General features: G+C 40.0%; 1 protein-coding gene across 3 annotated transcripts in view; it reads right to left on the minus strand.

Annotated features, from left to right (window-relative positions):
- Nucleotides 1-564: 564 nt before the first annotated feature.
- LOC148067916 (nuclear factor of activated T-cells, cytoplasmic 1-like) overlaps nucleotides 565-12,521 on the minus strand; it is a 63,295-nt gene continuing 51,338 nt past the window's right edge. For all 3 annotated transcript variants that reach the window (XM_087805887.1, XM_087805885.1, XM_087805886.1), the window contains exon 10: nucleotides 565-1,935. In XM_087805887.1, the coding sequence (XP_087662013.1) occupies nucleotides 1,880-1,935 (56 nt within the window). In that variant the 3' untranslated portion in view covers nucleotides 565-1,879. The remainder of the gene's footprint in view (nucleotides 1,936-12,521) is intronic.

The raw sequence follows: 12,521 nt of genomic DNA on the forward strand, positions 1-12,521 counted from the left end.
AACACCAGAGTCAAGTACTCAACAATACTACACATATATACTTGTTACTACACTATCACAACACCACAGTCAAGTACTGGACAATACTACACATATATCCTTGTTACTACACTATCACAACACCAGAGTCAAGTACTCAACAATACTACACATATATACTTGTTACTACACTATCACAACACCAGAGTCAAGTACTGGACAATACTACATATATATACTTGTTACTACACTATCACAACACCAGAATCAAGTACTCAACAATACTACACATATATCCTTGTTATTTATCACTATATATCGTAAATCATTGTATCGTTGGTCCTGTATCGTGATATGTATCGCATCGCCAGATTCTTGCCAATACACACCCGTATTGTGGATTGGGATGTAGGTTTTCTCATGTCATTTTATACTTTTATCAATATCAGTATATCTGTGTTTGAATTATATAAAAAGTAAAATAAACCTCAGTTAAGAACAAAAGTGAGAAATCTATGGTGGATCTTTAAAAAAAAAAAAAATCTTTGGTTGTCCGAGCTTGTTAATGTAGAAGAAAACACAAGAAGACGGCACTATTGTCATTTATTTATTCACTGATGAGAACACATTAAATGTACTTAAAACACATTTAACTTTTCATAAATATTTCTTATTAAAGACAGAGGTGGAGAAAGCATCAGTCAGGAACGCGAATAAGGCACGAAAGAGAGACCATAAGTCCATACATTTTCAATCATGCTATTATAGAATATTTATAAAAGGAAGCTATATAGACGGCTTTTGTCAGCTTGATCATTCTCAAGGTGGGAACAGTTCATGCTTTAAAAAAAGACTGACAGCAGCTGTGTGGAGGAAACGATGTTGACGCATGTAAAATGAATTCATTGTTTGTTTTTTTTGGTCAGGAATCAAGAGATCTAAGGTGCTTCTCATCTGTAACGCGGGGTTTTGACAATAATTTCACCAAAGATAAAATCCTTTGGTTTACAAGAGTCAATTATTGCCAGCTGTACGCAACAGTCGGCTGCAAGATTATCCCTGTGCATATTTACACCTGCAGTGCAAGAAGTAACAAACATTGTCCTGGAGCTTTACGATTCAGCAGGTAAGCATACCGTTGTTCATATTTATAGCCTCGGAAAGACGGAGAAAACTCCCTTCAAATGCCTCCAAAAAACACGATTCAGGTCGTCTTTAGATATGTGCGAAATATTTCGATTGTCCCGTGCATCGTTCTCTAATGGTCACTGACTGGAAGACTGGACCGGTGGATGCAAAAGTAGGCACAGAGGTGAAAGAAGCATAATGTAACGCATGATATAAGCATAAGGCATACAATCTCAAATACACGTGTTAAACAAAATATTAGATCATTTAAATGACAAATGAAAGAGAAGAGGACATATTAACAGACTCGCCAAATCGACCCCAACCTATAATTCGGCTTCTCGTAAATAGACAACAAAATAAACATGTTAAATTATAATAATAATTATAATAAAAAAAAAGTCTGTCCTGCTATGTTAGGTGTTTGTGTAGTCGGCGTTTCGTGTATCATTCCCATAAGGCACCTGTTTGGTGTTGACTGTCAATACGAGTAAATAAACTGATGATTTTTGGAGCTTGTCCATGTCACGGTAGATTGTCGTCCTGGTCCCCACAGACCTGCTGAAGTTTAGATACTTTGCCTCTTTTTTCCCCTTTTGAGTTTTGAAATATATAGTTTCGGTTGTCGGTTTAAAAAGCAGGAGCTGATGTGGAAGATCCATGCGGAAGGTCCCGGTCGTAAGTTCCTTCTTCATCCTCTAGATCTTTCATGATGTTCCAGTCAGTGTGGATGTGTGTGTGTGTGTGGTTGATGCCATTGTCCCACGAGCGGCTATGCATGAGTGTGCACGGAAATGCTGGAGAGGTCGTTCCTGATGATTTCGTTAACTGTGGAGACAAAAATACAATGTTGTTAATCCAAATGAACAAAACATGTTTTCTAAGAAGACACTTACAGCATTAGAATCTCCACCTGAACTGGGTATTGTCTAATTTAGGGGTGTAATAATCACTTATTAGTCCATACATTCATTCATTTTCTAACACTTTATCCCTGGTGGAGGTCACAGAGAGACTGGAGTCTAGCCCAGTTTCATAGAGCGAGAGTCAGGGGACACCCTGGACAGAACGCCAGTCTGTCTCAGGGCACACAAAGACAAACAACCATTCACACACACACTCATACCTACGGACAATTTCCCCAAGTTCTCAATCAACCTCTGTATGTTTTTGGACTGTGGGAGGAAACTGGAGTGCCCGGAGTAAACTCACGCAACACGGGGAGAACATACAAACTTCACACAGAAATTTCACAAGTTGCCTCTAATCATATACTTTCAAATCGCTCTATTAATTTCAAACTAAATGGCGATTGAACCTCGACGGAATATTTTAAATTCAACGAGTCAAAAGGTTCTTAAGTCGCTGGAAGCACACGATGCCATCTGGTCAGCCGGACATCACTGAATACTTGGCTCTGATGCTGAAAAACAGTTGCTGCAATCCAAACATATCAATGTCATTACAAATCTCCTCAAACTCGTATCGGACCCAAACACACTTTTTTTTTTTTGCTTTGTGAAGTCTTGTCTTTCCTGTGCCCGCGCCTTTCCCACAGTTGCAGCAGACAGTGACCGTGGTCATTATCAACCTTGTGTTCTTTGGCAAAACAAAAGGAAGCGAATGAGGCGATTAGGAGGATCTGTGAGCCTGGTCAACTGAAGACCCTCAGTGACGCCGGGAGTGATAACACGAACTGATGCAGACTGGCAGAGCAGCTGAAGCAATGTTTTTCAATCACTATGCCTTGAGAGAGCGTCGGATGAATGCGGGAAAATATTACATTTTACTTAAGTAGTAAAAAACCATTATTTATCTGCAAATAAAAGACAAGAGAGCTGAGATTGGCTGCTCTATATGTCAATCAAATGGTTGGACCAATTTGTTGATGTGTAGTCCTAAAAATCTACATTTACCTTTTTTTTTACATTTACACTCATTTTTTTCAATGGAAAAAGTGTACCTTGGCTTGAAAAAAGGTTGAAAAACACTGTTCTAAAGCTACTTTCATTGTATTCTTTTTTACTCTATGAATATTTATTAACAAACAAACAAAGGAGTTTTACTAATGTATCTTTATTTTTTCAACGTTTACATTTTTTCACACGTCCACCAGAAACCTCTGTTATTTTGTTAGCGCGTATCTGTATTTTGGGGACTAGAACAGTAAGAATTGATTGACATTTTTGGATTGGATGGATTGTGTAGTTCAGGAACACCACCTGGCTCATCATTTTCATTTCAGGTAGCCTAGCAATAGCGTTTTTTACAATGCTAAAACATTTGAAATTTAGTTTTCCACTTTATTAACTGAAGAACTTGTTTAAATTCCCAAAATGAAGCCTGATGTTACTGTTAGTTTATTTTTATATTTCTATAATTAGGGCTATTGGGCATCTGTTCATTATCTGCAAAACAAAAAGTAATAAAATAATAAAAAGTATCAACATGGCTCGACATAAGCATTGAGACTCAATAATTTATTTTAAATTGAGTAAAAGCAATAGTGAGGTGTCTAGTTTAAACAAATCAAATTGCATTTGGGTCGTAAAATATCTTGTTACAATTTACAATGCACGATTTAATGCAAATAAACACAGAGCTCTTTTATAAAAACACATGTGTGACCTTTTATTGGAGTTTTAATGTGCAAAAATAAAATGCCCGGTGTTTGGGAGCAGGCCACACACAAATGATTCCTTTTTTTTCCCATGCACCGTCAAACATCCGTATACAAACACAAACACGCTGGCTGGGACTCACCTCCCAAAACAGAAGGAACTCCCATCGGAAAGTTCCAACCTGTGCCAAAAACTGCTGGCTGTTTTCAAGTCGTTAACGCCGACAGGCATTTACACGTCGCTGTTATTTTTAGCTCGACCAAGCAGCTCCACCTATAGGAAGTGCAGGTACACGTAACAATTAACCGAGCAGAATCAAATTGTGTATCTTGTTCACCGAGGCGAGAAACAGCCCTCCGGCGTTTACGCGAGAGGCGAGGGGGAAACCCAAGAGCTTTGCTGCGAGAAGCCGCAAACATAATCTTTTTTTTTTTTCTCATAGGAAAAGCAATGACTTCCTTTCTTCTTTGCAGTCACTCTTAAAAAATAATGACAAGTCCTACGCCTAACTGTGGTGTAATTTTGACGCAGTCGAGACTTTCCATTGGCATGCACGAAGGCGTTCCGTGCAGCAGGAAACTGGTGATAACACGAAAGGAAGGTGAAAAGATGCCCTTTTGCTTTCTGTCAGAACTATCGGAAACAGACCTTCAAACCACAAACAAAACCACCAGAATGCTATTTATAACCGTTTTTGATCAAGAAGCGATTTCGATGTTGGAGTCAGAGTTCAGAGTTGGTAATAAATGGTTAGGAAAATGCTTTCATGGTAAGTAAGTAAGTAAATAAGTAAGTAATAGTTATTTGTAAAGTGCCTTTAGACAAGGGTCACAAAGTGCTTGAACAAATGTAAAAACTTTAAAAGGTCAAGACAACACAGAGACATACACAGGAGCCTCAGATAATCAAGGAAAAGCCAGCACGAATAAAAATGTCTTAATATGTTTCTTGAAGGAGTCAGTAGATCATCAAACACAGAGATCGTTCCAAAGCTTAGCAGCAACAGACTGGAAGGATTTCTCTCCTCTGGTCCGGAAGCGTGTTCAGGAACCATCAGTAGATTCTGATCCACAGACCTCAGAGCCCGAGCTGGGGTGTAAGGCTGGATCAGATCACTGATGGAAGGTCTGACCATGAATAGATCTGAAAGTAAGAACCAGAATTTTAAAATGATCCTGAAAGAAACTGGCAGCCAGCGAAGAGTTTTAAGGATCTGAGAAATGTAAGTTCTTCTACTAGAGCTGCTCAGAATTCTGGCTACAGAGTTTTGTATGAACTTCAGGCGAGACAACTCCTTAAGGTGATTAATTTGTTTTGTCAGAGTTGGTAATAAATGGTTAGGATCTTACTTGCATGTAATATTTGGATGTAATTTTATTATTAATGTGTGCAATAAATAAATGAGTGTATATCAGATTTGCAATTTAATGGGTATAAGTATTTTAAATGTTGGTAAAGGGAAGAATAATTTATCAAACTAGTGAAATGTAATTTTTAAGATATTTAAAAGAGTATTAGTGTTCATGCTAATGGAAAATATGCAATTTTTTTGTCCATTTCATAGTATGATTTATGTTTTCCTTTATACAAGTTAACACAGTACTAAGGTGAAAACACTGCTCTCACCTTTCCTCAAATGACTCACCACCACAAAAATGCAGCATTAGTTCGGACAGTCTGGAGAACATAGTGTTCGGGAATTTGGCTTTTAAAGAAAAAGAAGAGTCCTTTTAAATAAAATCTTCAATAAATAAAGACACCCTGACTATTTTTCAAAACTACAATTCTCGCTCATAAATAGATACACGTGGCACAACACAATTGAGTCTTTATGAAGCAAGTCGTGTCCAAAAGTCTGTCCTGACAGGTTTGGAAAGTTTTGTTTTGCTATTTTTACGGACGACGTCCTCTCATGAATATAAACATGAACAATGGAAAAGTCATGTCCAAAATATTCCCCTGGTGAAAAACACACCGCGCAAGCCAAACCCGTGTGACAAGGTGTATTAGCCGTCGTGCAATTTGGCGAGAGGCGAGAAGTTAGTGATAGTGACTGCAACGACGCACTAAACACAACTTGTGTGTAAGACTCACAAACGCATCACGGTTTCGAACGTCACGTTGAAGTTGTTAACTGACCACTGAGCTCATGTGCGTGTTGTTTCAAGACTCAATCTGCTGTCGGCTTGAATGAAAAGTGCTTAGTAAATACTTGGTTGGTATCAACTGTGATGGGGTCGTGTGTAACATTTACAGAGAACCCCCCCATATGCATCAACCTGTGTCATGACTCAACATGTGATGCATTTAAATGTTAGTCTGACTCAATGTTTTCCTTTTCTTCTGTGGAGTTTCTGACAAAACCAAAGCCAACTTGACCATTAACTTCATGTTTAGATATTTTAGGAAGTGCAACAGTTGGTTGTTGTCTTTGGTATATAGTGTGTGTTAACAAAAATGAATATAGACTATAAACCTTTTTTCTAAACAATGGGTATAATACATATAAAATCAGAGTAATTAGTGTCCAATTCAAGGTTAATATTATTTATTTTTAAATTTGTCTTAAGTTTTCAAACAAAAAAATAAGATACAAAAATGTTTGCATGAAATGCATCTTAGTGAAACTGCATATATTTTGTGTAAAAGCAGTACTATTACATTTTACTTCTTTCATTTTCATTCATTTCTATTCTAATTTCATATATTTATTTAGAATAGTTTGTATTATGTTATTTTATTAAAAAGTATATTGAGTCCTTTTTTTGGTTTATTTATTTTTTAATCTAGATTTTTGTACTTTGTGTTGCCAGCCATGAAGACCCACTCAACGGAATTTCGCCCTGCGACAGACTGGCGTCCTGTCCAGGGTGTCCCCTGACTCTCGCTCAATGAAACTGGGATAGGCTCCAGTCTCCCCGCGACCCCCATAAAGCAGTAGTATAATAAATGAATTTGTCACCACTGCACTTTGACAATAAAAGGAATTGTGATTTGGATTATATAGCATAACAAATTTGTCATAGCAGATCTTCGTTGTCACACTGTCTATAAAAAGGTTGAGCATTTCTAAGTGCGATGATGAGAACAGCTTGTTTTCCTCAGTAATCTATTCTTTAGATGGGAGTGCTAGCGGCTCCTGAGAAGCCCTGGTGTTTGATAACACCCCGGCTTCCTCCAGGAACAGAGGATGCCCTGTGGTCTGCTGAATGCGGTGCCTTGAGAGCAGGCGAGTCGCTCCGAGGTTCCTGCCGCCGTAACCCGAGCCACGTCCAGATCGGCCCCGACTGGTAATGAGTTTGCCGAGAGTGACTCGGCCCCGCTTCGGATGCTCTGAAGCCGGCCATCCTAAACACGACCCCCTGAACCCAAACAAACTCCTGTTTTTTTCAGTCTCCTGACACCGAAGGTCACCTTCCTGAGCGTCTCTCACTTTCACTGCGTGAATCACCTGCAGCTGTGCCGGGGGGTCAAGGACCTACATACTCCTGCGAGCTCTGATATTTCCTCTGCCGGCCTGTAACTCTAGCGCAGCAGCAGCCTTTGCGACTTCCACCTATTGTAGCTCGTCGGTCTCCGCTTCATGTGGGGAAGTCTGTCTGAGTCATAGAAGCCGAGGCCGAACCAACACAAATGTTTGCTTTTAAAGAGTAAATGAAGTCTCTCCGCCGGTTCCTCCGAGGGATAAACCTGGGTTGAACTCCCATCAAACACAATTGATTCAACGGCCAAACTAAAGCTGAAACTTGTCGGAGAGAGACAATTGAATTTCCTGCTACATATTACTTTTGTTTCCCCCACTAGATCAAATCTCGGCCTCAGCAGAAACACTTAATGGACAATTTGCCGCCTCCCACACACGGCTGGACCAAGCGGCTTTTCGGACAACGTCACTTATCTCCATCTTATAATGACGGGGAAGATCACGAGCCAACATGCGAAACGGCCAAAGGAATAAAGATGGATGCGCGGCAGGAATATACGAGCGAGAAAAGGACGGTGGTTCCTGTCATCGCTCCTGCAGATAAACATAAATGGAAGAGACAAAGTGTTCCACTAATGCCTCATCATGATAAAGTGCTTCATAAATTCATCTGCAGGTAGACAGACTCTAATCCATAGCCGGGATCCCTTCGGGGCCTAATGATGTGATGATGCGTACGGACGCATATTTCATCCCCGCGGCTACACGGATGTGTGAACGCTGGGCTATCCCATGTGGAAGCACTCAAGCTCCACAAGTGAAACACCGTATCAAGTGAAGAAAAAAAGGCTGAAAACAAAGCTGGATTTATACTAAAAAGCAGGAGCTCAAGTTCTACCGCTTCCCTTCAGCAGCTGTGGACGGTGAAGGGCCGCGGGCGGCAGCCAGTCATCGCCTCCTGGTGACTGTGACTGATGATGACAGCGGATACTTACACGATTTAAGGCAGTCAGAATGAAGAACTGGTACCTTGACAGAGACGTCAGATTTTTTTTTTTTTTGGAAACCAAACACTACAGGGATAAATTCGGGGGCCAAGAATAGCAGCTTGAATATACATTTAAAGTTGGGATAAAATGCATCTTTTTCAAAATGTACAGTATTTTCAAGGGAATCATTTCAACATTTTAGTTGACTTGATGAATGAAATAGACTCGAGTCGTAAAAAGATGAAAAGATGCATATTCATATCGGTAACTATATTAATATGAAGTCAGGATGGGTTGTAAGAAAAAAAAAAGTCCATATCGGGCATCACCTTCTGTTGGATATTTTGCTTTGTAAACTTTATTATATCGTATCAAGCTAACCAGATACATTTCAACACAACCACAGAACTAAGTGCGAAGCATTGATTGCCACATTCAACTTTACTTATGGTGCCAACAAAACAGTGAACTCCCATGATGCCTTTCTACACACTGCTCTATTTAATGAAAGGCTGGTTGATGAAATTATTTTTTTAATTCCTCAGTCAACGTTGCAATGTCAAAGTGATTGACAGTTGTGATTGGTTGGCTGGTCGGCAAAGCGATCACGGAAGCGTCAAACTTTCTTTTTTTTTAGCAAAGTTTAACCATAATCAGAGAAAAGACAGTATTAGAGAAATACTTTAATGATAACGGACAAGACCAGACCTTGAGTTATGGCCTTCATGAAGTGTTTTGGTGAGACTGGATCTTGAGCGAGGGAAGGTCTCAACAACAAAGTGCTCTCGTGTCAAGGAGTCCAATCAATATGTCTGCTGCTGGTTCTGGTCTCAGGCTCCTTTGCCGAACTAAGACAGGAGCAGGATTTTTGAAAAACAAGATCTTCTTTGAGAATCCAAGCCATACTTTTGAGTCCGCGGCGTGTGCACCACAGGACGCTCTGTTCAGATTAATCGGACCCGGAGCCAAAACGACGCGAGCCAAGAGAACCAAGGTGTTGATTGGGCGACGTTGAAACTCCCGTGGCTAAAACAACACAAATACATTCTGCGATCCAGCAATAAAAACAGAGTATTTAAAATTAGACGAGAGACCCACCAGTGTCGCGTGCTTGTCTTGGCTGCTGGTGCGAAACCTCTAACTTTGATGAGGCGCGGTGTTGATCCTCTCCCTATCTCACCTCGCTCTGCCTCCCTTTGTGCGCCCGCCACCTCCCTCGCCACCTCCCCGGCCCCTCATTTCCTCCTCGTCTCGGGGGACCACGAGGTAGGCTTGCTGTGGGGGTTCGGGGTCTGGCTACAGAGGGTGTTTACATCACTGGCTATGAAACCTTTGCCCCGCAACACAGAGCCATATGTAGGTCAGATGTGTGACGGTTTTATTGGTCTGGTCTTTTCAAGAGAAACTCTTTATTTTTTATGTTTTATTTTTTGTTACTAGTTCTGTACGATGTAACTGTATTATTATAGAGTAATTTGAAGGACCCGTGTTTCTTCAGGAGTATTTATTTCTGCATATGAAATTCAAGAAATTGTAAATAAGTATTTGGGAAAAAATGCTTTCACATCAGAAAGTTATAGATATCATATTTTTGGGTGGATGGATGGATGGATTGATGGATGGATGGATGGATGGATGGATGGATGGATGGATGGATGGATGGATGGATGGATGGATGGATGGATGGATGGATGAATGGATGGATGGATGCGTGTATGGATAGACAGATAGACAAATAGATGATAGATAGATAGATAGATAGATAGGTAAAAGTTGTGCAAACTAGGCAGGATAGAGACAGAAAAAATATCAATATTAAAATATTTTAATTAAACTATTAACAAGAATTCAAAGTTAAAATTAAAGTTGTTTGTTTTTTTGTATAATTTTCCCATTAAAACTTTCCCTCCTTTATTTATTTAGTTATTATCTAAGTTTCCTTTTCCACAATTCATGAAGAGTCTTTTAAAAAGAAGTAAAAAAAAACTCTATAAAGAAAAGTCGAGTCCACATCTTCGTTGAATGAGATATGAAAGTGGACAGACTCAAAGTCTTTGAACGGCTCATTACCTCACAGTTTATGGTAAAATAACTCGACCATCTGATAAAGCCACGCCGATTGATTCAGAATAAGAACCGTCTGCTGCTGTGGCGGCTCGTGCAGACGGCCCTCGAGATCTCGCCACTTTCACTAAAATGGCACCGAGGACAAAAAATATGAGAGCATATTGAAACAATCTCACGACGGCGGATTTGCAGCCATGTGAGCAGAAACTTGGCTGTCCACTTGCACAGACCGTGATTTATAACCAGTGTTTGTGCTGTTGCTTCTTTAAATCACCCGCTGGCCTGTCAGTCGTGTTGTCGGGCTCGCAAGAAAAAAAAAACACTTTTGTATATTTACATAGACAGATAATGTGTTGTTGACGTCAGAGAGTCGTTTAAAGTTGTAAAATATGGAGCAAAGAATGAATTTATATTCCACGACTTTCAACTTTTCAAACAAACAGCAAGATAAGTTTGACGTGTCGTATGCACTCCATTACACTGGATGTTAAGATTTAACACACACTTCCAGATACGTCTGTTTTCAACTATAAAAAGGCGCTACTACATAATACAGACTCCCCGCCCGGTTCCAAATTGGCAACACTTCCCTCTTATTCCTCTGGATAACCTGCGAGAAAACACGTCATTCCATCGTGACCCAGAGAAGACATGGATCTGGAGGTAACAGAATCCTGAAAGAGATCTCGCTCTTTATTTTCATCATCCCCGCCGTGCTCCGGTGATCTAACCCCCAACTGAATGATATGATTAATAATCCATCCGCCGACCTCGAGAGTGGCCCGAGGAACCTTAAATCTTCTGAGCTCAAGGGGAGTCGCGCTGGAAGGTTGCATAAGGGCAACATCACAGGGTTATTTAGGAGCCGCTTTTCAAGTGAAGCCGTCTTGGCAAAGGTCGGACTTATCGCTTTTGTCTGCTTTGATTTCTGTAAGATGCAGAAAAAATATTATCCATCTGGAGCTGAGACGCTGTATGTGTGGAAGGTGGAAGCTGTTGCTTCACATCTAAAATAGCTGCTGGAACTTTTCGACTTTTTTTTTTATGTTTAAATGACTTTTAATGGTAGAGCACTGTTGTTGATGAGGACGTGTCAAGAGCCACGTGTTACGTTTTCATATACATGTGGAATTAATACCAGATTTGTGTGGAATCTACTGTTAAATCATGAGAGTAACAACGTTTTCCCAGCTTTAAAAAACAAAACAGTTACAACGTTTGATAAAATGATACATATAATACATTTTATATGCTTTGTCCTAGGAAAATTACAGCACTTTAATACATATATTTTTTTTTCCCATTTATTATTTTTACTTTAGCATTATATCAGACTTACTTTTTCAGTGGAATCACAATTGAAAGAATGTTAGCAAAAAAAGAAAATACTATTATCTGTAAAAAAGGAAAATTAAAACCTTGAACCTCCAAATCTCCTGAAAGAAACCTGTTCATGTATGTACTTAAAAATAGTTAAAAAGGGTCCACCGTCATATCAAGGGTTTACTAAAAAGTGTTTATACTAACAGCAGACAAGTGAGTACCATCTGTGATTGGTCGGCTGGGCGGCAAAGCTTAACCGGATCTGTTCAGGTCAGCGTTACAGAGAGGGTCGGAGAGAGGAGGGATGACACCTTATGTGTTGAGTCTCTAAGTTCAATTAAATGTTATTCATTTAAACAAAGACAAGTTTAATGGTCATTTATCAACCCCAACGATAAACGAGGTACTACTGTACTTGTCACAGGTAGTGGGAGAAAAGTCGAGTCTGCAGGTAAATATCTTTGTGTGTTAAAGTTTGAAGTAGTTTGTGGGCGCTTGAGGAGCCAACAAATGATTTAATTACTTTAATCCTCTTGCTATAAAAAAAAAAGGCTCTCCAGGCTCAGAAGCATTTAGAAAAATGTAAGAATGTTGTTTTTGTTAAGAACTGGAGCTCATCAGTGCACGATCTTCAGAGTCCCGGGGAACGATAAAAGGTTTGATCGCCGCCGTGGGTCGTATGTCAACGATAGGAACGCTCACAGTTCATCGGTTATGATCATTCCCACCTCTGACATAAACCCGCTCACCCACTCCTCCGCCAGTGCTCGCTGCCACTGGTGGGAGTGGAGGAAAAAGTCCTCTTTTAACTTCAGCTGTGTTTGTCTTCCTTTGACTTTTTATGTTTGGGTTTTCAATAGCTTCAGCTGTGAAAGGAGCCCGGAGTGTCGTGTGTGTGCGTGTGTGTGTGTGTGTGTGTGTGTGTGTGTGTGTGTGTGTGTGTGTGTGTGCAGTCAGTGGGAGAAGCTGCCAGGGAAAATCACCAAGATT

The sequence above is a fragment of the Callionymus lyra genome, chromosome 13 (assembly GCF_982586985.1).
Source record: "Callionymus lyra chromosome 13, fCalLyr1.hap1.1, whole genome shotgun sequence".
Lineage (NCBI taxonomy): Eukaryota > Metazoa > Chordata > Actinopteri > Syngnathiformes > Callionymidae > Callionymus > Callionymus lyra.